Here is a 26,673-nt window from a genome sequence, read left to right as displayed (position 1 = left end):
AAAGTATCACTCGTTGATGTGCATTACCATAAGACACCAGAGTAAAAGAAAAAATTGATAAGTATCAAGACCTGAAAATCGAAATAGTAAGGATATGGGATATGCCAGTGGAAATTGTACCGATAATCAAAGGAACACTAGGCACGATCCCAAGATCCATGAAAAGGAATCTGGAAAAACTAGATGCCGAAGTAGCTCCAGGACTCATGCAGAAGAGTGTGCTACTAGAAACAGCGCACATAGTAAGAAAAGCTGTGGATTTGTAAAGTCCCCGCTGAGCGGGTTTTCTATGGTGAACCACCCGTTTTCTTCGATAACGCTTCTACAAGATCGGGTCAAGCAAAATTAGCCATATTTTTCCTGTGTAAATATGTATCTATTACCAATTCATTTGTATCTGTTTTCTTTGCGCATGTGTTAAAATGTTGTTATGTCAATTCTTGTTAACTTACTTTTTACATTACTTGTATTTACCCATTGTAATTATTACCGAGAGTAATTGACCTCGGGTCACCTGAATTCTATTGTATTCCTCTGTGTGACGTCCGCGCGCCGCTTTATAGGTGAACTGCGTTATTAGTTTATTCCTTTTTTTTAAGCCGGCCTTATGCCAGCACGGGCTCTTGCTCATAGATCGAGCAGCCCGTAGTTCCTTACGGGCTGCTCTATGAGCAAGAGCCCGTGCTGGCAAATCCGGCTGAAAAAAAAAATGAATAAACAATAGAGCTGAATAAACAGAGTCCGTGCTGGCACAAGGCCAGCTAAATCTGAAACAACAACAACAACAACATGAATAAACTAGTTATTATTTAGCACCTCTTAAAGATTCCTAAAGAGGCAGGATGCAACCCGGAACCCTATACTATAAAAACCACACAGTCGAATAGGATGACAGTGATCAATAATAATAAATCACAGAACAAACGCTAAAAAGTAGCAAAGCTTAGGAGCCTACTGTGTATTTTGATGAAAGGTAATTAAATAAAAAAATATTGCAAGTGACAATAACCATCATCATCAATCATTACAGTTTTAAAAATGCCTTACAACTGACATATTTTGATTTCGTTAACGCACAGAAACACAGCCCGTTTAAAACTAAAAACACTTATTGCATTTCAAAGACAGTTGACGAAAAATAAGAAAGTCGAGAACAACCAAATAAACTATATCATCAAATGCACACCACAAATACGAAAGGCTATGATAGAGGTGACTGTATAGCCATTGCAAAGTATACGACTGCTACCTGCCCTATCATCAGTGCTATAAACGTCAGGAATTTGGGCTCAGCGCAACAAATTGTGGAAATGCCCAAAGCTTGCCCTGGAAGTGGTGAAAATCACAAATCAAATGAATGTGCTAGCAACTTCTTCAGGTGTAAAAATTGTGTAAAGAAAGGCCATAGCGATACTAAACACAAAACATACGGTGGCAACAAGTACACAGCATATAAAGAATATGTGACAAAGATGAAAAACAATATTGATCATGGTTTTGACTAATAATCTTCTATGCAATTTAAACCAAGCAAATTTAAAAAAGAACTACAGCCTCTTCTATTCTGCAGGAGCTACGATACTGAGGAGAAAACACTGAAAGATAATTGTAAAATATAAGAAGCACCTTATTTTGAAAACGTACAAGGGCCCGCCAGAGAGGGGAATTATCCCTGTTATGTGAAGGGCTGTCCATGAAACCAAACAAAGTGAAGTACTTTGAGAAAGTCGGAGTGCCGTTAAAGAGTTCGCCCACATTTAATTTATAACACTACTACTATCCTCACTGTAGATGCGGCTGTTTGTTGACAAGTGGTACTACCGTGGTGCAGAATTTTGAACGTCTTGTTAAGAGTTACAGTATATTACGGACTGAATACCTGCTCATATTAAGTAAATTTTCAGGAGTAAATACACCGTAAGTGTCATGGTTATTCTTTAAATTGGCACAGATTTATCTTTCGGACACAGGCTAACCTAGCTTGGGCCAGACAACGAGCAAAACCTAGCCACTCCGAGGCTATTTATACTAACGTCTTAGTTGCAGTAGATGCACCACTCCAATGCATCTCTTTGTCCTGCAGGCGCTAGCACTCGCTAGGCCCGAGTTCGAGTCTCCGGCCGTCTAATGAAGAATTAGAGGAATTTATTTCTGGTGATAGAAATTCATTTCTCGCTATAATGTGGTTCGGATTCCACAGTAAGCTGTAGGTCCCGTTGCTAAGTAACCAATTGGTTCTTAGCCACGTTAAATAAGGCTAATCCTTCGGGCCAGCCCTAAGAGAGCTGTTAATCAGCTCAGTGGTCTGGTTAAACTAAGGTATACTTAACTTTTTTTTCGACATTTGAAGAGCCATGTTGTAGCCTATATTGTAGACCTGGGCTGGGCTATTACCCTAATTGTCAAGCCCACGCTAGCCTACTAGGCTAGGCCTATCATTGCCTAACACATAACATCTGGTGTTTTTCCTGAGGTAGAACAAAGCAAGAACCCCGCTTTGGGTATTACTTTGGAAATTGATTTTTACCATAGTATTTTGGTTGCTTATTAAGAATTTACCGTTAATTTTTGTCGGTAGACTGTAATTAACCACGGAAGTTGTACGCTGGCCATCCTGGAATGCTATTGTGCATGCGCAGTGTTATAGGGAAGCTTTTGGTAGAAAGTGGAGTTTCCTTCACTGGGGGCTAAGTAACACAGCCTACTAGGGTAGGTTAGGTTAGTATAGTTCCTATTATGGGCCTAATAGGTTTCCTTAGCCAGTCCTTTCTTAACCCATGAGGTGCTGGGTGAATGCCGCTTAAGGACAACGGCAGTATTATGCATTTGCAACTAATATTATAGAACCCATATTTTCTCACTTATTTTTCAACTTATCACCTAGTGTTATACATGGTCGAAATTGCGTTTTTTCACAGATGAATAATCAATAAAAAAAATATAAGATACTTTTAAAAATTTATATTTAAAATTATTGTTTTCTGGAAAGAAAAAAAATTTCAGAAACAACTTTTTATTTTTGGAAGGCGCTGTACAATATTTTCGTACACAATTCCAATTTTTTTCATTCCAAAATTACTCCTTATATACTGGGGAAATACATGAAAAAATACAAAAAATATACAATAGTTATTAATTGGCTAGATGGGTTTATATGCATGTGTATTTTACTATCATATGCAAGCCAGCGTAAACACCAATATTACTCACCGAATAAAAATGTTATAAAACTCAAATGAACTCAAATTTTTTTTTTCTTCTACTTACATCAGGTACAAAGGTTTCTTTATTATTTATTCATTATCATTATGTTTCTTCTTTGGGCGCCTTTTCACCCGAAAGTAGTGGTCCAACTCTGGCCAACACTTCTCATGAATTCCTACATTACATCCCAGGCACCAGTGTTTTGATTTTTATGGACATATAACACACAATCTTAGCTTTGTCCCATCCAGTCTTGCAAACCAGTGCTGTGTTCCGCATCCAGGTGATGAGGGACCAGGTGAGGAATTTGACAAGTTTGACAGGCGACTACTGGAAGGTGCTGGGATCACTGGATAGGTATGAATTTGCTTGTCTTGGCAAAGGACTCCTACTTTCATACGAATAAATTCATATCTCCCAACTGGTTTATCAGTGTTTTTTTTTTTTATAAAGAGTATATGCATTTAGCACTAAAGTATCAAAGATATTCATAAATATTTTCTTCCCGTACCCCCTTGTAGGTCTTTGAGCAGCAAAATGATACAATTTCTTGTCACTCAAGTCCACCCCTCCCATTCCTATGTTATAATCATTTATTATTTTAGGTTTCACAACATCGCCATACTTTTTGCATAGTGTTAAATTTTCGGCATGCGAAAATGTTGTTAGTATTTATACTGGCTTACGAGAAGGTTTTTCTTTGAAGCCACAGGTAAGGACTTGACCCTTCCTTACATATGATACACAGTGTGACCTGCCTTCAGTTTTTCATTTTTTAATATAGCTGGCAAAAACTTTGATGTTATCCTTATGGTCCTGGTAAGGGAAGTATTATGAAGCAATAAATCATTAGCAAGAGGCACTTTTGTATAAAAATTGTCTGTTACAAGATGGCAACCTTTATTCAGTAGATTACTCTTCTCCATAATACTCATTACCACAGTGTGTGCAAGACCTTTCTCGGATCCACTAGCATAAAAATCCCTCCCTGAATATAAGTCTATGTGATAAACATACCCAGTACTGGCTTCACATAATTCAAAGGAATTCTAGTTTCTCTAGAAGTGCTTCAAAAATGCTTTACATTTTTCAAAAGAATAAGACCCATCAACAAGGACAAACCCAAAAACTTCATTTTGTTTTGAGTGACAGGTTTCCATCGAGAATATCGTGAATGTGGATGTGATGCCATCCACCCTTCCTTCTCAGAAACGACTTGGTTGGCATATCTCTTGGTTTCAGTGACTAATTTGTCGACGATGGCATTATTCATAAAAACAACACGTACTCTATTGGATGTGCATTTTTACTGGGAATGTTTATTGGTCCTATATGTCTCTGCAGAAAACTAAATTTCGTACCTGAACAAGGGTTTTCAGGTGCATATACCTGATTCCATAAGCTTCCCACATCAATATGCACATCGTTATCACTGTTACTTTCACTGTCATCGTCAATATCATCACTGTCATTGTAATTATTGATATCAGAATCACTGCATGATGATAATGAATCAACATCATCGTCAAAAGAAGCCATTATCTCCAAGAAGTATGCAAAATAAACAAAGAACAATAAAAATCGTCGACCGTTGCTCGAATTCAAGATACAAAATCCTTCTGGGCCATGCCCCCCCCCCCCACTGAAAGAAGATTTACAATTTTGCTATTTTTATACCTATGATTAAGTGAAATCTGTCATCTTTTATGCTCAAGAGTGAGCTGAATGGTTGGTGAGACTGTTGATGTCACTCAAACAGAGCTATGAGGAGGGGCTGATTTTACCGCGATATTTGAAAATAAAGCGTCGATAATATCAACGTCTTCCTTACGCAGCATATAAAGTGTTGATTTTAGCGACGCGCCGCACCTTGTGGGTTAAACATATGGCTCCCTGATGACTTGCGCATGCGTGGAACCATTCCATAACAACAACGTGGCGGTCCGATCTTTCTCCCTACGTTTCCAAAACCCCATGTTCCCAAAGGGTCCCCAACCATGCTGGATAGATATGTAGTTAATAATAATTGACCGACAATAAACAACGCCACCTCCTTCATCAGCAATACTAAAAGTTTAGGAAAAATCAATTTCCAAGTTAATAGTCTGTGCAGAGCTCTTGCATAGAAATACCTTTCCTTTAACATAAGTTCTCTGTATTGGAGTTTTTTGGGTAAAACTGAAAACAGTTACCTCAGCCTGGTTCCCACCAGTTGGCAACCATAGGGGTTGAGACACATGGCTGGCAGAATGTTCACTTTTCACTTGATATTTAATTGGAGAGAAAAAAAAATTAAACCTTTAAGAAAACCTTTCAAAAGATTGAAGCTTCAGTAACAAAACGAGCGATAGGAAACTGCCATACGAACTAAAATAAACATGTGAAGTCTTCATAAAATAGGTGTTGAAGGCAATTTGGAATTCAATATGGCATCTTCCCAAATGCTAAGAGAAATTGTTCCGACACGATATACAAAATCTCGGTCCTCAACATTAGGAATTACTTTCAGCGTAAGCTGGAAACGGCCGTTAAACTCTTGAGTAAGGTGGTTAGGCAGTAACTACCTCCAGGTAGGCGGGAATACCCGCTTGCCCGGATGTAAACATTCCAGTTTGCTTTTGGCCGTCATGCGTTGCAGACGTGGTTTCGGATCTCCTTGCCTGACTGTTGTTAAGCTCTTATTATCCCAGTGGGATCTTAATGTATTTTTGTGTATATATTACGTGTGTTTGATATTTATTATTACAAACCCACGATTTGTGATAACCTTGCATAGCCATCGTTCCCCTGCACTGTGTCTTGGGTTGACAGCCAAGGGCGTATTTAAAGGAGCGTAACCGAGTGGTAATGCTTCTCTCCAGTAGCCTTTATTTAGATACTGAAGGCGTTATCCTGTACAATCAGAAATATTAGATTGGGACGTAATATCTTCGCTCGCCTACATTGATCGGGACGTAAGAGTTCGCTTCCCTTCTTGGGCTTCCGCCCTCTGTACAAGAGCATGACTACTTCCTTCCTACATGTGCTGAGTGTTGTTTTCGCCGCCTGCGCTTAGAGAGTTGCAGGGCAGGTGGGAGGTTGCAGGCGTCGTCTGTAAGTTACGCTTCCACGGCGCCCTTGGTGGCCTCCCCTCTGTCCTTTTTTCTCCCCGTAGGTTCTTCCTTTCTCTCCTTCGCCCTCTTCGCTCGCTCGTCGGGCGAAGACCGTGAGGGGGGCGCGGTGTCGGGCGACCTCTTCTTGGGTACCTCCTCTCGCTGGGTAGGGCAATTCCCTTTGTAGCGAGAGGAGTTTCCCTCTCTTCATCTTTGCTTTTTCTTTCAGGTTGACAGTGAGCATGGCCAGACATAGCAATAGTTGGCTGGATATCTCAAGGGATATCTCGCATGAAGGAGTCCCAATGTTCATTAGTGTTGCTTCGGGATCGACCACAATACCTGGCTGGATGACATAATTCCGTGTCGGGATCATTCCAACTCTGTTCCCGCTGATGCGGTTCGATTGCTGTCATTGCTGGCCTTCATGTATGCAGTGGCGATGCCTCTAGCATATCTGTGGTCCATCTGCTCCTGCTGTTCCCTGTGTTACGCTCTTGTTAACTCGACGACAGTCTCTGGGCGGCTCTTCCTGGTCTCCCACTGCAGCCATCCTGATCGTTCCTGTCACTGCTGGTGACTTTCATGTGACGTTCCTGGCCATTGCAGTAGCTCCTGCCTTCCGAACCGCTTCCGTAGCTCCTGCATCGGCTGTCCTGATCATGCCTGCTGCTTCTCCTGGTGGTCGTGCCCGGGTCGCTTCCATTGTGATCCTGCCAGCTGCCCTGGAGGTTACGATGTCCGCCATCCTGTAGAAGATGTCGGCGTGAAGGTGAGGGAAGCCGCCTTGTGGAAGTGACGTTCCTGGCCATTGCAGTAGCTCCTGCCTTCCGAACCACTGCCATAGCTCCTGCATCGGCTGTCCTGATCATGCCTGCCGCGTCTCCTGGCGGTCGTGCCCGGGGCCGCTTCAGTTGTGTTCCTGCCAGCTGCCCCAGAGGTTACAATGTCCGCGATCCTGTAGAAGATGTTGGCGTGAAGGTGAATGAAGTCGCCCTGTGGAAAGAGACGTTCCTGGCCGTTGCAGTAGCTCCTGCTTTCCAAACCACTGCCGTAGCTCCTGCATCAGCCGTCCTGATCATGCCTGCTGCTTCTCCTGGTGTGGTGTCCTTGGCCACTTCCGTTGTGTTCCTGCCGGACTGCCCTGGAAGTTATGATGTTTTGTGTCCACCATTCTGTAGAAGATGTCAGAGTGGAGGTGAAGGAAGCCGCCCTGTCGAAGTAGCCGCCGTTTTCTTCATCTTATCTTCGATTTCATCTTCTGCTGCATCTTCCCTTCCTCTCCTGAGGTCCAAGGGGGTCCCGGGAATCGGACAGACCTCCGTCGGCCGAAGGAGAGGAAGGCTGCTTCTTCCCCATGATGCCCTTGGACATCTAGGGACTGCATCCTTCCAAGGAGGCAGTGGGTCTCTTATTGGCTCTACCCGACCTTCGGGTTAGGAAACTGATTCGCATAGCCCTGGGTTTCGTGTTTCAGGAGCCGTAGGCTCGCAAACCTCGGTCTGCGATCCCGTTCCCAGTCCTAGAGGTTCGGCCTCTAAGACAGGGGCTGCTTCGGGCACTCGTTCGCGAGCCGCTCCGAGTGCTCGAGATTCTATGGAATATCAAGTATCCTGATCTGGTCTGGAGAATATATCCTCAGCCCAGTTCAGGAGCAGTGCGAGAGAAAGGGCCAAGGTACCCAGATGTCTCAGCCCTTCCCACCGGCACCACAAGCACTCCGAGTGCTTGCCAGTGCTCGGTCGGGTTCCCAGCCTGGTGTCTCAATCTTGGCGGTTCGAACACCAGAAGAAGCAGGGAAGAGATTCCCTTCAGGAGTCCTGCAGGACTTCTAAGGGACTGACTCTCTTCCGGGAGACAAGTTTCTCTCGTTGGCTTTTCCGCCCTCAGGCGGGAACCGATTTGCATTCTCCTGTGGGGTCTGGCTGTTCTCTTTTCCTCTCGGTTGTTCCGAGAGGCGCGAGACGGACAGAGAGAGCTCTACGGAGTTTGGCTTCCTGGTGTGCTTTGGGTGTCAGTCCCCTGATTGTCTCATTGTACAACCAGGTAGCCGAGGAGGGTTTCATGGGATCTGTCAAGGCTCCCTCCAAGGGCAGAGGCACGAGTTTCACGCTTCAGAAGCAGTGAGGGTCTTTCGAGTTGCGATCGCCCTCGTTTTTCGGAGAACTTTGCACCAATTCATCAGCGCGAGGATCCCCGGGACAAGACTGCGACTCCCCCAATGAATAATCTTCATCACCACAACCCTTGCAGTTCCCGCGGGGCCGAGAGTGTCAGGGGCCACCGCGGTCCTTGCTTCCAAGAGCGTTCTCGACCGGATTAACTCTTTTCTTCAGAGAAGGAGTTCATTCAGGTCGAGACACCAAGCTTCTTCCCTGCCTTGACAGAATACGAATTCTTCTTGCCTCAAAGGGTCTTGCCGACTGCAGTTCTGTGGACAATTCTGGTGCTAAGAAGAGGGACTTTGTCCCAGTTCGGATCTCCAGTTTCATAAGTCCCAAGTTGGCTCGACTCTTAAGCACGAACCTTACTTGGTTCTACCTTTCTCTTGCAGGTATGCCAGATACCTCGGTAATCAAGGTTCGTACCAGGGCACTGCCTTGTCCTTTGGACAGTGGCCAAGACCTTCGGGTCTTAGTCATTTCGACGCGACCTCAAGCCAGCCCCTCCCCAACTCCTACGAAGTCCCAGGCTTCGATAGAAGATTGCGGAACATAGCCTCTCCTACCCTTCTAGGAAAGTGCGCATAACTGTGTCTCTTGCCACCCTCTTTCCCATAAGGGAGGAGGGAAGAGAGAAAGAAGTATCGACCGGGAAGAAGTTCTACTACAGATTCCTGGATGAAATGATACTTATCAAGTCTCTGGAGCTGGCAGCGACATTGCCGAGACCTGGGAATGGATTCCTTCGGGAGAAGTATCTATTTCCCTTAGGTCTCGGCAAGTCTTTTCATCCCGCTTCCTCTCCTGTGCTCCCGATTCAGGAAGTGCCAGCCCGGCTAGAGCTAATTGTCTCTGTATCCTGTCATCTTGCAGAAGCTTCCCCATGGCGGAGAATGGAAGTCTGCTTCCATTCCTCCGTCCTTCTTTCCTCTTTGAAGTATGAGGAAGGAGTTAGGCTATTGCTTGATTGAAGGAACCTTCGAATATGCTTGCCTATTCCCCTCACATCGTGTGTCTACTTATGGATTCACTGATCGAGGAATAGGCACACACCTGTAAGACTTTGTCTTGAAGGTGTGGGACTGAGACGATTAGTACCTTCTCATTACCATCCTGGGTTCAAGGTAGCCTTCTGGCCTTCTGAGATTTCACGATGAGTTTTGCGACACTCATTGGTTCGTTGAACAACCACCACAGTACAGTAGTGACATTTGTCAACAAACAAGAAGGAATCGTTTTTTCCTCTTGTTCCATCTGTCGACATTTGCAGGTACTCAGATGTTCTATAGCGCACTCAACATCTCAATTAGCCAGATGCATCCCCACCAGGCAAGCTTGGCCTCAGGATGGAACGTGCTGCTCACTCGAAGATCCACGAAGAGATTGCTCGACTGAGAAATCCCTACCGTCTTTCTGTTGCCTCCCTGCACAAGTCGGTAGTTTTTTCTCACTCCCTCATACCAGACCCAGGGGCCGCTATGGCAAGGCATGCTGTCTTTCTGAAAAACTTGATATCTACTTTTTCCCCTTGTATTTGTCTGTTTCGCTAGGGGTTCTCAAGCATTGCTCACCGCGAGTTACAGACAAATGCCGGAAGACTTCGCCTCTCACCTGACCTGATAGCCGAGGCATCGAGAAGAGTTCTGCTTAACCCAACCTCTTGTAGCAGCTACACAAGAAGATGTTCTTTGGGCAATATATCCCGGTGTGTTTGGGACTGGGAGACCTTCCAGCTTTTCTTGCAAGCATAAGCTTTCTCGCCAAGCGGCAGCGGCTATAGCTGGATATCTCTTGAAGTCCTCTGCAACACTCCCAGGGACTGGAGCCATCTTCACTGGTGGGTGTCGTTGCGGAACTCCTTCTCTGGTCAGAGTCGCTCTTCAAGTCTGTACTTCCTCTTTTCTCTGCCGAGGGTTGCATCTTTCCCTTTCATTTGTGAAGAACATAGACCCTTGCGACCTAGTCTTCTATCTGAAGTAGCCTTCTCCTCAGTCAAGATTTAGCCACGGATGAGAAGCTTCTTCGGTCTTGCTGTCCCAGGGAACTGTATCCTGGGTGGCATGTGATTCTTGTTTAGGGTTCCTGTCCCATGCTGCATGTGCCCGTACGAGAGTCGTTGGATAGAGATGTGCCCTCGTAGGGCCATCTCTCATCTTGCCCCGGCCTTGGCGTAGAAGATGGAAGAAAAGGTGAAGGGGATCAATATCTCGACTCCTCAGATGTCATAGGTGGATTCCGAATCCTTCGGCATCTACTGTTGGGTTCGAGTTGCCCTTGTTCCCCTCCTCCTTGGACTTTGTATCAATGATCCAGATCATTCATTACTTTGTCCTTTGGCAGCTGTGGTACTTTCCGAAAAGGCTCGACACTCCTAACCTGGATGTCGTCGACATTTTCGCTAGTACTCTCTCTCCCAAGGAAGAAGTGCCCAAGGACACATCTTCCTCCTGACTTCGTGAAGCAATCGATGGAGGTACTTGGGCAGCTGACGACGACGATACCGGTGCCTTCCACCCGAGAGCTCACGAAACCGATGGCTTGATCTATCCCTCGCATTCCAGAAGTTTCTGTCAGACTGGAAGCAAGACGTGGTCTCATAGACTGCACCCTTGTCTTCCTATGGTCTTGCCCACAGGCCCTTGGAATATTTTTTCCTTGGCCCTGTGGTGGCTGCTCAACAAGTTGTGTTTTCTTACCCGGCTCCTTCAAGAGGACGAGTAGCATCTCACCTAAGGTGTTGGTTCTGGAAGTGAGAAGGATACCGAGAGTGACTGGCCTCTCTTCCTCCTCCTTCCCCGTCCTTCTACTTCTCCTCCTTCGGGATGAGAATAGCACTCGAACCAACAAGTGCTGGACCTAGCGCTGATGCAGTAAGACTACACATCGAGCACCTGTTCTATTTTTCTCCTAGAATCATTGAAGCAATTCCACTCCTTCCTCTAGCAAGGGGAGGAAGGAGAGTCTGGCAATAAGGGAAACCCTATCTCGGCTTTTCCTTACTGCCTCCGACTCTAAGATTCTTCCAGCCTATTTCGTATGAATCACGTTTCCTCACTCATGCAAAAAGGTCCAGTATCTGACATTTGATCTTGTAGTTCCTACACTCTGATCAATATGTCAGAGGCTCGTGTACTCCTCCTCGCTCTTTTGACCAGGAGGAGTATCCCAGGTGTGCAGAACTCTAGTCAGTTCAGGAGACTCACTCAGATTCGTCCCTCCAACCAGTGAGTCTTCCTAATGTAAAGGACTGAGGGTTTGTATATTGTGTTGGAACAAATCACAATTTTTGAAAGTAAATTGTATTTTTCCTAACTATACAAACCTGAGGTCCTTTACATTACATATTATGCTCACCTCATGCTACCCCTCAATCTGAACCTGGACCGAAAGGCAAACTGGAATGTTTACATCCGGGCAGCGGGTATTCCCACCTACCTGGCGGTAGTTACTACCTAATCACCTTGCTCAAGAGTTTAACGGCCATTTCCAGCATATGCTGAAAGTAATTCCTAATGTAAAGGACCTCAGGTTTGTATAGTTAGGAAAAATACAATTTACTTTCAAAAACTGTGATATTTTGAACTATCAAAATAGGCATTTATAAGCATTTTTAGAAGGGTTTTAAGTATTCACGGATTTGAGCTATTCGCAGGGGCGGGTTAGTGGTACGCATCCCCGTGAATACCGGGTGTCAGCTGTACTGTAGTGGAGAGTGGAATTGAATGAAAAATTTTGTTTTATAAAATATTAAGTTTCAAAAATCCTCGTTTTAGTGCCTGCAATGACATGTTTGGCATTTCCTCCAGACAAGTACAGTACCTACTTACGATGGGGTTAGGTTCCAAAAAACCCATCGTTTGTTGGAAAAAATGTATCTCGAATATAGCCTAGCCTACATTAAGGTATTCAGTACCATGTATACATACAGTATATGGTAGCCTAGCCTACACTAGAAAGTATATTCTATACACAAGGTATATTAATTATTAATATCAGCTAAGTCTGGAGGTTCATGCAGAGTGACTTATGATAATTCAATACAAAGAGAAACTGAATAACAAATAAGAATTAGCTTAGCCTACACTATGGTACATCGTATTCATATACAGTAGCCTAGCCTACATTATACTGTACTCTGTATTTACATATTAATATCGTGTTATACAGACATCAACATAATGAATATGCATCTTTTCGTTGGATCTTTAAAATGCTATGCTTTACTTCACTGCATCCAATAGTATTGTATATATTTTTATATTGCTTTTGTATTATAAATAGCGATCAATGTTTTGGTTTGGAAATCGATTATGCGGTAAGTTTATTTTGCCGGATTCAACTCAGTTCAGAGCGCTTTTCTTGCTTCTAGTTAGTGTAAATGAATCTCTAGATACTTTATGTGGGGCAAGTAAATACATCTCATTGTGAAATTAACTTAGCTATTTTTCGTTAATAAATGATGTTGGCTGTTTGGGGGCATGTTTGTTTTGTGTAAAAAAAAGTCAAGGTTCCGTTCGTTATTTTCACTTGATTTCATCATAAAACAAGCTTTACGTATTTAACGTTTATCAGTGTAAAAACAGCAGTAATATGTGTTCTTTCATGCCCAATAGTTTTGATTAAAATACTTTCTCTCCTATTTCAGTTATGGTTGAGTTTTATCCATGTTGTCGATGCACAATAATTTATAGTTATTAGCAGCTTGAACATTGTTTTCTCAGCTTCAGCTACAACTTGCAACTTAAATTTAGCAGTAAATTTCCTTGCCGATCTTTTATCCATAGCGAATAAGTGTATAATGTGAAATATATCAGTCCTATTCTACTTATTGTCATTTGTAACATAACCACGGTAATTGTTTACTACCGTACGATGGTTGAAATACAAGCAAAACGGCTGTTGTTATCCAATTCAGTTATAAGCAAAACAAGTTTCTCATTCGGTTGTTTATGGCTGTACGCATTTACACAAGAGTATAACGTTACTAACATTACTTGTATCATTCTTTTTTACTTTTTTAACTAGAAGATGGGATAAAGAGATGGAGGAAAAGAAGTTGGTCTATTGTAATTTGGTCTCTCTCGCTGCCTGATTGTACGCTGCTGCCTGCGCCTGTGCGAAATTTCAAAATATTTTATAAATATTTCAAAATATTTTATAAATATTGTCGTATTGGTATTAATTGCTTGCCCCATCTCAAAATCGAATTATCATAACTCGAGCACTACCTGGGTACCTGAGTATTTTAATAGTTTTATCACAAAAAGTGCATTTAGTCATGAAAATGATATGAAAATACAGGTACAGTAATTAGTGAATATTTCTCAGTGAAAAATACCTCGATTGGGCAAATTTTCAGCGAATAATGTGTATGTATGTTCCATAGAGAAATCCACGAATAGGTGAGTCCACAAATCGTGAGAACGCGAATACGGGGGGTTTACTGTACCTAGTTAGCATTGAATTACAATTAATCAATATTAGTTCAATTCCCAGTTGACTCTTGATTTTTTAGAATTACAGGCTTTGTATCAAGAATGTGTGAAATATTTTTCTGAAATTCTTTTATATTTTGTGATGTTTTAACTTCCAGATTCCCAGTGCTATACACAATGTCACTTTATGATGATATTGACACAGACAAGGCATCTGTTGCTTCAGGATGGGCCTCTGGGATCAAACTTATGCATAATCAGCTTGCATTTAAAAAGGCTACAATCACTACTGTAAGTACTGACTTCTAATGCTTCAGTGTCCATTGAGAATGCCTTTTTGATCATAGATATTGGTGCTCCTTGTACCAAAGGTTAAGAGTATTATATTTAGCACAATATTATGAGATATTAATGTTCCCAGGATACACTGTATGTGACAAAATCTAGATCAGACATTTTTTTTTTTTTGTACTAAATTTTGTTAGTGCCTTACTTCACTTCAGTGAAACCCTTCCAGACATTGGATATGGTGGTTAACCATTTTCAACCAACTGTTGAATTATGATTTTACTGTTCAACTTGTTATCTGGACTTAATTGCACTTCGCATCAAGAGCTGCATATTTTTTTAACTCTTAGCTTTTTGTGGCATTTGGTATTAAGAGCTAAAGATTTTTTCAACTCTTAGCTTTTGCTGTACTGTATAGTACTGTATATTTTTAAAGTACTGTACTGTCATTCACTTTTAAATGTAATGATGGAGGCATTCTGGTCTAAGCTAAAAGTGGGACAAATGAATGAAAGGAAAATTAAGTTGTTCATACGTGGAACAAACCTGGGTCTTAACGTTAGGATAAATCTTCTGGTGCCAGCCGGAAACCAGTAAAAATAAAAACAAGAATTGTTTATGCAAGGAATTGGTGGCATCTGGCATCCTTCATGGAGATGAGATGGGAAGCAGCCAGCGACCTGATCTCAACTCCGTGACATATCAGTTTTCTTCTTACCACCATTGAGAGAGGTAATTTCTTTCTCTACTTCCTCTCCATAGCCAGGTGTTTTTGCCTTTGCCCTTTTTTTTTTTGTGATCAGTGTGTGTTTAGTATGCATCTGTTCGGTTTTTATCATGCAATCCCAAAACCCAGCTTAAAGTTCCCGTGAGCCTCAGAAAAAATGTCCTGGATAGGACATTTTTTCTGAGGCTCACAGGAACTTTAAGCTGGGTTTTGGGATTGCTCCTATCCTTGCTTGCATTACATGGCTTCCTTTGAGACTGACCCCCATTCAGCTTGCAGTAGGTGCAGATCGAATGATTGTAATATGACTAACCCTTGCCCTGAGTGTCATTCTTGGCCTCCTGTGCAGTGGAAGAGATTTGCCATGAAGCAGCAACACGAGGAAGTTGGAGGCGCCATCTTTAGAAGGATTTTCTCCTCTTTCAATGGATGTTTTTCAGGTTCCTCATTGTTCTGCTTCTCCCTTTGCTTCTTCCTTGCCAGGTTTGTCTCCTTCCTTTTCTTCCATTGATTCGCCTTTGGAAGTTTTGGGAGAAGGTTCTCTGAGTATGCCTCATGCTGCCCTGTCTCTCTCAAGGGGGAATGTTTCCCTTCCCAGGAGGGTGGGGGGCAGCGCCATCTTTTTCCTCTTGTTTCAGGTGTCAGTTGTTTGGGCTTCATTAGGCCTATCAGGGGTACCAACCTCAGATGGCCTGCTATCCCATTCCATATCTTCATGCATTCCAGTGTCAGCCTCCATGACAGTTCCCAACCCTCCCGGCCTTCTCTCTACTGGGTCTCGCATTACGCCTTCTAGTGAGATGCCACTGGTTCTCTCTACGCATTATCCTGGGTCACCTCCAGTTCAGCCTACAATTGCTCCCACAAATCGCGTACAGAGTTCGTCTGCTTCTTCTCTCATTCAGACTGTGCTCAACACTGTCAACTCTGCCCTTCGAGTGAAATATTGCCATTTTCTTAAGAGATGTGTAGATATCCTTCTTCATCTTTGTCGTCTTCGTCATCTTCCTCATCCTCTTCTTTGTCATCTGCCCCTCCTGTTCGTTCCCGCATCAGACGTTGGAGGATTAAGGACTTTGTTGCAGCTCCTCTCCCCAAGAAACAGGAGACCATCTCTTCTTGTTTGCCTTCGGACCATGGCCATGTTTCTCCTCCACACATACATGTTCCTTTGGGAAATGTGTCTTCTCCATCATCCCTTTGCCATCAAGAATCTCCTGCTGAGAAAGACTCTACAGTTGTTCCTTCATTTCCAACGCGTCCTGTTCAGGTTAGGAGGAAGGACGGCAAGGCTCCAGTCAAGATATCCTGATGGTAGAGCCTCCTAGAAGTCCTGTCAGGCCTACACCTCCCAGACATCTTCATTCCAAATCACAGTCACCCAGAAAAAATCGTGATTCCTCTCCTGATTCCCTCGGACATGAACGTGTGGATAGACACAGCCATCGTGATTCCTCTCCTGATTCCCTCAGACATGGACGTGTGAATAGACATGGCCGTGTGGATGGTGACAGAGGTACAACTAGTCACTGCCATAGAGATGGATACGACCATAGTTCTTCATCTGACTCGCTACTTCACCGTTCTCGACAACGTTCCTCATCACAATCTTCAAGAAAGGACCACCGCCGTCGTTCGTCTTCCCACATCCATGGCCGTTGTTTGTCATCTTGTGTCCGCGGATGTGGGCTACAGGATGATGCACGTCCATCATACGAGAAAGGGTCTTCTGCGTCTCAAACCAGTGATCGAGACATCTCTACTATGACATCATCTACTTTGAAACTTAAGTTCCCACAAAGGTGTTGTGATCACAAAGGTGTTGGGATCAGACAGATCTTATGCTCTGTTTCTCAACCCTGCGAATCCTTCAGAGGAGGCAGAGGGGGATCCTCATGTCCAGGAGGCGGAGGATTTGGAGAATTGGGAGCTGCTTTCTTATGAAGAGGTTATTGATCTCATTCGTTAGTTCAGTAATCTTTCTAAAAAGACTGTGACTCCTTCTACAATCGTTTCGACAGAAATAGAAGCCTTGCTGGGAATGAAGAAGGACACGAAGACATCTTTTGACTTGCCTTGGTCAAGTCATGCTAAGTCAGCCCTGAATCATGTAAATTCCTTGATTTCAGGACAGGATAACTCCCTCCGTTGCGGCAGATCGTTTAAGTTTCTCCCTCCTCCTCTACCTCGCCACAGGAAGTATTATGCAACTCCTCTCGTGCCTCTTCTGGATGGGCAGGTCAACTCTGATGTCATCTGTCTGAAGCCTGGTTTGACCCTGGATCAGGTCAGAGCAGAAGGTTCTTCTCTTTCTTTATAAGAAGCTGCTTCTTTGGATTCGACTGCCTCTGCCTTCCAGACTGTTTCTTGGCTGGTTTTGTGGTCTTCATCTGCTATCAAGATTTCCTCTTCCCCTTAGTCAAGGAGTAAAGTCTATAGTTCAGCTTACATCAGATTGTTGCAATCTGGTACTAAGGCTATTTCCTACCTTACCCATCTGACTGCTAATATGTGGGCTAATATCCTGCTGATGCGTGCTTACCCCATATAAAAATGGGTATAAAAGCACGTTAAAACGAAGAAGAAGAAGAAGAGGAGAGATGCAGCCCTCTCCAAAGTGGCTCGGTGTGTCGATGTGGATTCCTTGTTATCCTTGACCTTCTACAATCAAGACTTCTCAACCTGCTTCATCACTGAAGAAGCCTTCCCAACAATGACCCTTTCAGTCACGCTCTTCCAGTTCAGGAAGGGGAAATAGGGGCAGAGGTAGGGGAGGTAGACAATAAAGTGGGCACCCCTCCCCATTCTGTGCCACCCGTGGGGGGATGCCTGGCGAGCCAGTGGGCTACGTGGCAGAATTACAGAGTGGAGCCATGGGTGGTAAATGTCCTTCGGGTAGGGTATCTACTAGCTTTCTACTTCGCTCCCCCTCTCTCCGATTGTCCTCTCCTCCTCTCCCTCACCTCACTTATGCCCGAGGCTCTCTGAAACACCCAGCTCTCCAAGGAGTGAGGAAGATGATGGAGAAGGGAGCTGTAGAGCAAGTAAAGCGTCCTTCCCCAGGGTTCTACAGCCAAGTCTTCCTATTCCCCAAGGCAACTGGCGATTGGAGGCCGGTGATGGACCTATCAACGTTGAACCCTTTATCAGAAAGACGAGGTTCAAGACGGAGACTCTTCGAAGTCTTGGCAGTCATTGGAGACAATGACTATATGCTGACCATAGATTTGAAGGATGCTTACCTCCAGATCCCTATTCATCCTCCTCCCAGAAGTTCCTTCACTTCAGTCTCGGAGAACTGGTGTTCCAGTTCAGAGTCCTTTGCTTCGGTCTGACAACAGCTCCCCAGGTGTTCAAAAGAGTTTCACCCTCATCCTCAGGGAATTCGCCTCCTAAGATATCTTGGCGAGCTCTCAGGAGAAGATCATTCGAGACAGGGATCATCTTCTCCAATTTTGTTGCTGCTTAGGTCCTTTACATTAGGAATTACTTTCAGGAAAGCTGGAAACGGCCATTGAACTTTCAAACAAGGTGGTTAGGCAGTTAACCGCCTGCCCGAATGTAAACGTTCCAATTTTCTTTTGGCCATCATTGGGTGTAGACGTTTCTTCGCTCTCTGCTGACTTCTGTCGAGCTGATTTTCCCCAGTGGAATCTTTTTCTTGTTGTTTTGTACTGTACTGTATTATGAAATCCTTTGATAAACCCTGTAAACCTGCCTTCCCCCAGTGTGTATGCTGGGGTTGGGCGGTAAGAAGTGTAATAGCTTTCAATCTAGTATTGACATAGACCCACATGCCCTTTGCTCTTCTTGCAGGGGGCATGTGTGTTCATGTACTTCACCGTTTTCTGAGTGTTATTCCTGGTCTGCCGAGCAGTTGGTGAAGTTTGAGGAGAGGAGACAGTACCGAAGGAGGCCCACCAAGGTGTCATCTGAGGGTTGTACTCCCCCGATGACTCCCTTGGTGGCTGACCCATTGGGATCATTTCTCCTTCCGTCAAGCTTCCCCTTCTTGCTGCCTCTCCTTTGGGTGAGGACTCCCCTTCATCTTCTTCACTCCCTTCGTCAGGTGTTGAAGGCCATGGGGGAGCGGACGACCAGGACATCCTCTCGGGGGCCTCTCCTCGCTCCGGGTCGGGGGGGGGATCTTTTTTCCCGGATGAGTAGAGACTCCGTTCATTGACCCGACCTTGTCTTCAGGTTTGGCGGTAGAGACTTCTCTCGGTGGGCAGGCTCCAGACCTTACTTCTACCTGGCATCACCTGGGTCTACCTGGCATCCTGTTTTTGGAGGGCCTGCTGTCTCATCTGTATGGCGCTATAGTGGTCACCCACGCCGCAGCTATTGCTACTACATCTGCAGTCACCATGACTTCATTTGCTAAAATGCCAGTGACTGTCGCCTCTCACCTGGTACCCAGGTAACAGCCACGCCTGCCTCTCATCATGCTGTGCCACTGCCGCCTGGCTTCCTGGCCCCGCTACCCCTGCCAGCTACCTCCGGTATGTTGACTTCGTCTGTGCCCTACCTCACAGTTCCTGCTCCTACTGTTGCCGACCTCCGCTCGTTCCCCGTTCCGGTCCTGGCTCCTGTCCTTCTACCCTGGTTCCCCCTGACTGCTCCTGCGTCTTCTGCTGCTCCCTCCTGGATGGGGGATCTGACTGCCATCCTGAAGAAGATGACGAAGAAGAAGTCGAAGAAGAGGTCTTGGAAGGTGTCATTGTCTTCATCGTCTTCATCTTGGTCGTCATCGTCGTCTGCTACCTCTTCCACTTCTTCTTCCGAGGATCATCAGTCGAGGAAGAAGAAGGCTGTCTCTTCCCACCCTAAGGAGTCCCACCCTGGGACTTCTAAGGGACTGCTTCCTTCCACAGGGAAGGCAGTGGGATCTCTCTTCGGCTCTTCCTGGCCCGCAGGCCAGGGAACCGAATTGTTGACCCCCGGGTCAGTCGTTTCAGGAGCCGAGGGCATGCAGACCTCACTTTGCACACCTGTTGCCGTGCAGAAGAAGTCCGCTTCTAAGGCTGGCACTGTGTTGGACGCTCATTCGCGAGCCGTCCCGAGTACCCGGGTCCCTAAGGAGACTTGGGCACTCCGGGCTGGTACCAGAGACTTCTCTCCATACTGACAGGGCACAGGACGAGAGAAAGAGCCCGGACATGCAGGTGTCTCGGCTCTTCTTGCTGACACTTCCTCGAGTGCCAAGCAAGGTTCCCAGGAAGGTGCTTCAGCCTCTTGGGTCCGAACACCTGGCAAGATGGAGAAGAGGTCCCCTGCTCAGCCCTCTCGTGAGATTCCGGACTCAAAGAAGACTAAGGCCCGTCTAGAGGACAGCGCAAGTTCTTGCTAGCCAGCCACACGTTCGACTCCATCCAGTCCCCGGTCACGTTCACATGGCCAACCTGGCTTGGTAGAGTTGAGCGCCCGGATCAGCTCATGTGAACTGCTCCACTCTTCTCGGGACAACACTTCGCCGAGGCAAAAGCATTCTCCTCAACCTGAGTTGCCGTCATCACCGTGGGTTGGTGACCGCTCTCAGCCCGCTGCTCCTGCTGGTTCCGCCAGCAGGACCAGCGGGGTGCCCGATCCTCCTCGCCTGTCCCCTCAACCTCCTGGGCTTCCCCTAGGAGGTGCAAGTCAGACAGGAGGAACTCTGGTGAGTCATCTCCCCGGGGTTCGACTACAAAGGCTTACGCTCTTGGCTCAGTTCTCGGATCGACCAGATCGTACACCCACATAGTGCAGGAAGGATCCCAGGGGTCTGCCGAGGTTCTCCCTCCTGCCGGGAGAGTAGATCGGGAGGACTGCATCCTGGAAGGACTCAAGGGTCCTCTTCCCCAGGATGTAGACACCCCCAAGATAAAGAGGACTTTTGTAGAGGTCGTTGCACTGATTTGTCAGCACAACGACCTCAGGGAAGGGCCTGCGGCCTTGTCTGTGGATCGTCCTTCGCTCCTCGAATCTTTCTGGGGTCCGTCCAAAGAAGGAACCCAAGGTTTCAATGGGGCTGCCGTGGTCCACGCTTGCCAAGGGGGTTCTTGACCAAGTGAATAGTCTTGTGTCTGGGCAAGACAATTCACTTCGTTTGAACCACTCAGACAAGTTGCTTCCCCCTCCTCTGCCTCGACCCTCCCTTCACTCTGTTCTTCCTCCCATCACTCTGTCCTACCTCTGTCCTACCTCCCTTTCACTATGTTCTATCTTCCCTTCATTCTCTTCTACCTTCCCCTCACTCTGTTCTACCTTCCCTTCACTGTTTTAACTTCTTTTCACTCTGTTCTACCACCCCAAACTTTGTTCTACCTCCATTGACTCTGTTCTAACTCCCTTCACTCTGATCTACCTCCCTTCACATAATGGAGTCCCTTCCAGCAATATTGATTCATTTAACTCCCTCCACATCATACCATCATCAGAGTACATTCCTGTTATCCACATTTTTACCATTTATCTTTATGTTTAACGGGATTAAGTGGATCTTCAGTTATTCAATGTGCACCTAGTTTTAAGAAATAAAATTTCTGAAATTTGCATTTAAAAGTGCTTTTGAAATGATCCCACAATTGCTCATATTCTAAAAATTTTCCCAGGGGCGCTTACAGCGCCACCCCGCCCCAACCCCCCAGCTGCTTTGGCTCACTTCACTCACCTCCCACCCCATAAGAGGGGTCCCAAATGGGACTGTGTCCCCCGGGCCCCAAAATGTCTAGGAACGCTCCTGCATAAAAGTATTTTTTCCGAGAAAGGAAAATAAAAATCAAATAATTCTGAAAAGGCTTCTGTTATGATTAGAAGGGCTCCAGTAAAAGATTTATTGAAATATAAAACAAAAGTTAATACAGAATCTAATAGAAAGGCACATGAATGTTGTAGAGAAATAACATGGTAAAATATTCATTTTACTAATAATTACTATGTGCTGCAGTCTGCAGAAAATGTCACAATCATACTGACCTGCAATTCAACACATTTATTTACATTGTAGAGTCTAAGTTAGGCTAGCCTGTAAGAATAACTTAGGCTTTCATAGCTAGCCAAGACTTGAGCTGTATTTCATAGTCTGTGGAGGGGGACAGATAGAAAAATCAGCATTCCTGAAGGATATTCCAAATTAGACATCCTTTGCTAAGCTAAGGTTAGGCTATGGTAGGCTACCCTTTGTTATTTGATGACAAACCCTAGTAGACTGGCTAGTTGGTAAAGTTTATTTATAGGCTAGTTAGTTAGTAAAGTTTATTTTCAAAGCTATAATGTTGTAGTCTAACTTTGAAGTATAGGGCAAAAATGATAATGGTAAAATTGAAGAATAGCCTACAGTACCACCTTCAAGTGTTACGGCAGATCAAATTCAACCGAGTCCTCTGCATACAAGGAGGCTTGAGAACTTATTGATGACTTTGTAAATAACATTATAATACTTCATTAACACGTACAACTGCAGCAGGCCCTGGGTTAGGCCTCATGATACCATGTGCATTGTAGTACTATTACTAGTAGTAGGGAAAATTGTCACTCTTAACCGTGGTTATATGGACTGAAAGTAACCCTACATGCTAATTTATTAGGCTACATGAATTTAATGTCAAATAGGCTTTAATAAAGAGCTTATTACAACATTCATTATTTTATTTTATTAGCTCAAAATGCAGGTGTGTAGTTGACTGCAAGTTGACTAGTATCTAACACACGTTTACTTCAGGTTGTTCCAACAGTTATAAAGATTTTCATGAATGAAAAAGTCACTATCTAATGAAATATGATCCCCTGTTCTCTTGTGATCTTGTTTCTGTATGGAACACAGTTGTTGCCCCAGCACTGGGTACCAGAAGTGGCTTTGTTGCTGCTGGTCTCTCCAGTCGAGGCTGCTGCTGCTTCTCGGAATCATGCATAACAATTGGACTCGTCTGTCCAATCTCTCCCCTCTATATCTATGGGTAGATCCATCTTGTAACTTGATAAGGATAAGGGGAAAAGGCATTAAAGGAAATTTGCATACTCTTCGAGCACTCTTCCAGCCATTCCTTAACCCTGTTCTTTTGTTGTTACATTTGTCCTTAATTCAATTGTCGCTACTGTCACTGGTTTGAATGTATATTCTTAAGTTTCTCGAAATTTTTTAGCTTTTCCTTGACATCCATTGCTAAAAGAGAGGAATGATAGACTGCTCTTAAATAAGCAGCTCTAGACCATATGAATAAATTGTTTCTTTACAAATGAGAATCATGTTCAAGAAGGGCAGTTTAATGAATCATACTTCCTCAGTTTTCATCATTAATTAAACTTGAATTTTGTTAGAAATTAAGAGCTATTTAGACGATAAAAGTAATTAATGATAACCCGAATAAAAAAAATGGTTAGTATACATATTATATTATAATTTATCAATACTATAGTGACAGTATACATCACTAGCAGATAATTATCTTACACACAGTAAGAATGAATGCTGAGATAAAGATGTCATTGCCTCAAGCGGATTCTGAACGCTGATTGGTCCTAATTTCTCCCATAAGCCGAGTCTTAACACAGATCACGAATATGCGTCCAGGGATCTGGAAGAAACTTTCCAGTGGTGGAAAGACAAACCTCGTCTTCGGCAGGGAGTACTGTATCGCTGGATCTCAAGAACCCAGACCTGTCGTATACAGATGCATCACACAAAGGCTGGGGAGTGATTGCAGGCAAAAAACAGCTGTTGCATCTGTGGACTCAAGAGGAACAGCAGCTGCATATCAATCATTTGGAACTATTGGCAATATGGAAAGGACTGCAGGAGCTGGAGGACCTGGTATGCAATCAAATGGTGGCAGTCTTTTCAGACAACACCACATTGCTGGTATACCTGAAACACCAAGAGGGGAGACAAAATCCAAGTCTCTTTCAGTTGTTGACAAGGCAGATCCTATTATGGTCAGAGAGCAAGAACAATACTTTACTGCCTCAGTTTGTTCCTGGGAGAATGAACATTCTAGCAGATGTTCTCAGTCACAAGAATCAAGTAATACCCACGGAGTGGGCCTTACATCCGGGGGTGTGCAATAAGTTGTGGAAGCTGTGGGGGGTCTCCCTTCATAGACCTGTTTGCAACCAGGTGGAATCATTGTCTGCCGGTGTTTTGTTCACCCGTTCAAGATCCTTTGGCGTGGGCGTTAGATGCCATCTTATTAGACTGACTGGTCAGGTCTGGACATTTATGCTTTCCCCCCCCTTTGCTATGATTCAAAAATTCATCAGCAAGCTAAGCAATTTTGTCAGTTGTCGCATGACCTTGATTACCCCTTGGTGGCCAAGGAGGGTCTGGTTTCCAGATTTGCTTCAGTGGTTAATAGATCTGTCCAGACTCCAACCTATCAGGATGAATCTCCTGAAGCAACCAAGGGAGGAAAGGTATCATCACAACCCCCACGTGCTGCAGCTGACAGCGGGGAGACTGCCCCCATCTCCTTCAAGCTTGAGGCTTATTGAGAGCTTGTAGGAAGGCCATTATCAGTGCCAGGAGGGATTCCACAAATCGGATCTACCAACACCAGTGGTCTGTGTATAGGTCTTGATGTTGAGGTAAGGGGTTTTCCAGCATCCTTACCTCTATAAACATCATTAAGTTTTTGTTATTTCTCAGGTATGAGAAAAAGTTCTCAGTAGAAGCTATTAAAGGCTATAGGGACATGTTGGCTTCTGTTCTTAGACATGTAGGCCTGCATCTGTCAGAGAACAAAGATATCATTAGAGATTTTCAGCAGGAGGTTCCCAGGTGTCTGGTGCTCTCTTTGTCTTGGAACCTAGATGTCTTTCTAAGGTTTCTCTTGCTACCACTCTTTGAACCTTTGGAACAGGCCTCATTGAGAGAACTTTCAATAAAATCTCCTTTTGATGGTCTTGGCTACAGCTAAGAGGGTGAGTGAAATACAAGCTTTGTCTTTTAGGGTAGGCTGTGCTAAGGACAAGACAGTTCTTTCCTTTCTGTCTTTGTTTCGGGTGAAGAATGATTTTAGGGCAAAGCCATTGCCTAGAACAGTGTCCCTACCTAGTTTGGAATCTTAGGTACCCAGTAGGTTAGATTCTCTTTTGTCCTGTGAGGGCTATAAGGATTTATCTGAATTGCACTAAAGAAATCAAAGCTAATGTAAAGAATCTCTTTTGTAGTGTCTGTAAGCCAGACCTCCCAATGAGTAAAAATGCAATGTCTTTTTTCTTTAGGTCCTTGGTGAAGGACTCTCATGCAATATTGGATCCTGATGTATAATCTACCTTGAAGGTAAAGCCACATGACATTCGAGCAGTGGCTACATCTTTGAATATTTAGAAAAACTTATCTGTAGAAAAAGTTAATGAGGCTGCCCAGTGGCGTTTTAATTCTGTTTTTGCAATGAATTATCTTCACAATGTAGAAATTCAATATGATTTTTGCTGACATTAGCTCCTCTCATTTGTGCAGGGGATATTATGTCCTGAATTGATTGGTAGCTTTTCTGTCTGCAGTTTTTAGCTCCATTTGTGTTTTGTTGGAAAGCTTGGAGGTACTCATGGTTGAGTATAGGAAGTGTACCTTCATGTCTATAGGTACTTGTTGCATATCCATCAATGGCTCTGCTTGGGTTTTAGCACAGTAAGCCTACCCTCCCTGAAGGGGGCATCCTCCAAAGAGACGTCAGGTATCTTCATGATGAGGTCCTCTTACCTGAGTGACAATCCTCTCAAGGCGGCAGTAATAGCTGGTGGATTGGTTTCACTAGGTAAGCAAACACTTACATGTACATATTTGTTTTGGAGACTGACCGGTTATCTGTGTTTATACCTATCGTTCCCCTAGGGGGGATGGGGGGAGTAGATGGATAGAAACAGATATTCATAGAAAACCGAGTGTTCTCGTTTTTTATTTCAATCTGTTGAAATACCACTGGCACGGAAGTAAAAGCTATGTAATGGAGAGGTAAGTATTTAAAAATAAATTTTAAATTACCGTATATTTCCGCGTATAAGACGACCTTTAAATCCTAAAATTGGGGGTCGTCTTACACTACTATTCTAAAAAGCTAACCTTGAGTTCTAAGTGATGTTTATCAGTAGGCTAGCCTCGGTGCGATAACCACTGACATACGTGAAAAGATTCACATTATGAAATAAAGTGATAATAAAGGTAATAAAACCGTTTTTACCTTATATATTATTGGCATATCTTCATAATAAATAGCCTATTCAAGGAATAATTCCATATCAATGAAATCAACTTATATCTGTGCAAGGCTGGCTGACAAAATGTAGCGTAAATATCAAGTTATGGTTGCTCTCTCAGCAACCTTTATCTTTCAGTAACGTAGTGTAATTACAGTATTAACCCTTAAACGCCGAGCCTCTATTTACAAAAACGTCTCCCGTATGCCGGCGGCATTCAGTGAGTTAGCGCCGAAGCGGAAAAAAATTTTTTTCAAAAAATCACAGCATGCTTAGTTTTTAAGATTAAGAGTTCATTTTTGCCTCCTTTTTTTGTCATTGCCTGAAGTTTAGTATGCAACCATCAGAAATGAAAAAAAAATATCATTATCATATATAAATATTGGAATATATGACAGCGAAAAAAAAACTCATATAATTGTATACAAATTGCGCTGTAAGCACAACGGTTAAAGCTAATGAGTTAATTTTTTTTAGTTGTTTTGTACACTAAATTGCGATGATTTTGGTATATAACAAATTGTAAAATGATCAAAGCAACACAGAGAAAATATTATCACAAAATGATGCATGAATTAAATAACGGACGTAAA

At 43.9% G+C, this 26,673-nt stretch overlaps 1 protein-coding gene across 3 annotated transcripts in view; it reads left to right on the top strand.

Moving 5' to 3' along the window:
• Nucleotides 1–1,777: 1,777 nt before the first annotated feature.
• Spf45 (splicing factor 45) overlaps nucleotides 1,778–26,673 on the top strand; it is a 164,004-nt gene continuing 139,108 nt past the window's right edge. For 2 of the 3 annotated variants that reach the window (XM_067091744.1, XM_067091745.1), the window contains exons 1-2: nucleotides 1,783–1,917; nucleotides 14,052–14,184. In XM_067091744.1, the coding sequence (XP_066947845.1) occupies nucleotides 14,071–14,184 (114 nt within the window). In that variant the 5' untranslated portion in view covers nucleotides 1,783–1,917; nucleotides 14,052–14,070. Of the gene's footprint in view, nucleotides 1,918–14,051; nucleotides 14,185–26,673 lie in introns of all 3 variants that reach the window. The other variant, XM_067091746.1, reaches the window with a different exon arrangement.

The sequence above is a fragment of the Macrobrachium rosenbergii genome, chromosome 48 (assembly GCF_040412425.1).
Source record: "Macrobrachium rosenbergii isolate ZJJX-2024 chromosome 48, ASM4041242v1, whole genome shotgun sequence".
NCBI lineage: Eukaryota > Metazoa > Arthropoda > Malacostraca > Decapoda > Palaemonidae > Macrobrachium > Macrobrachium rosenbergii.
Note: the sequence above shows the minus strand (reverse complement) of the source record. Positions and strands in the feature narration are given on the sequence as shown.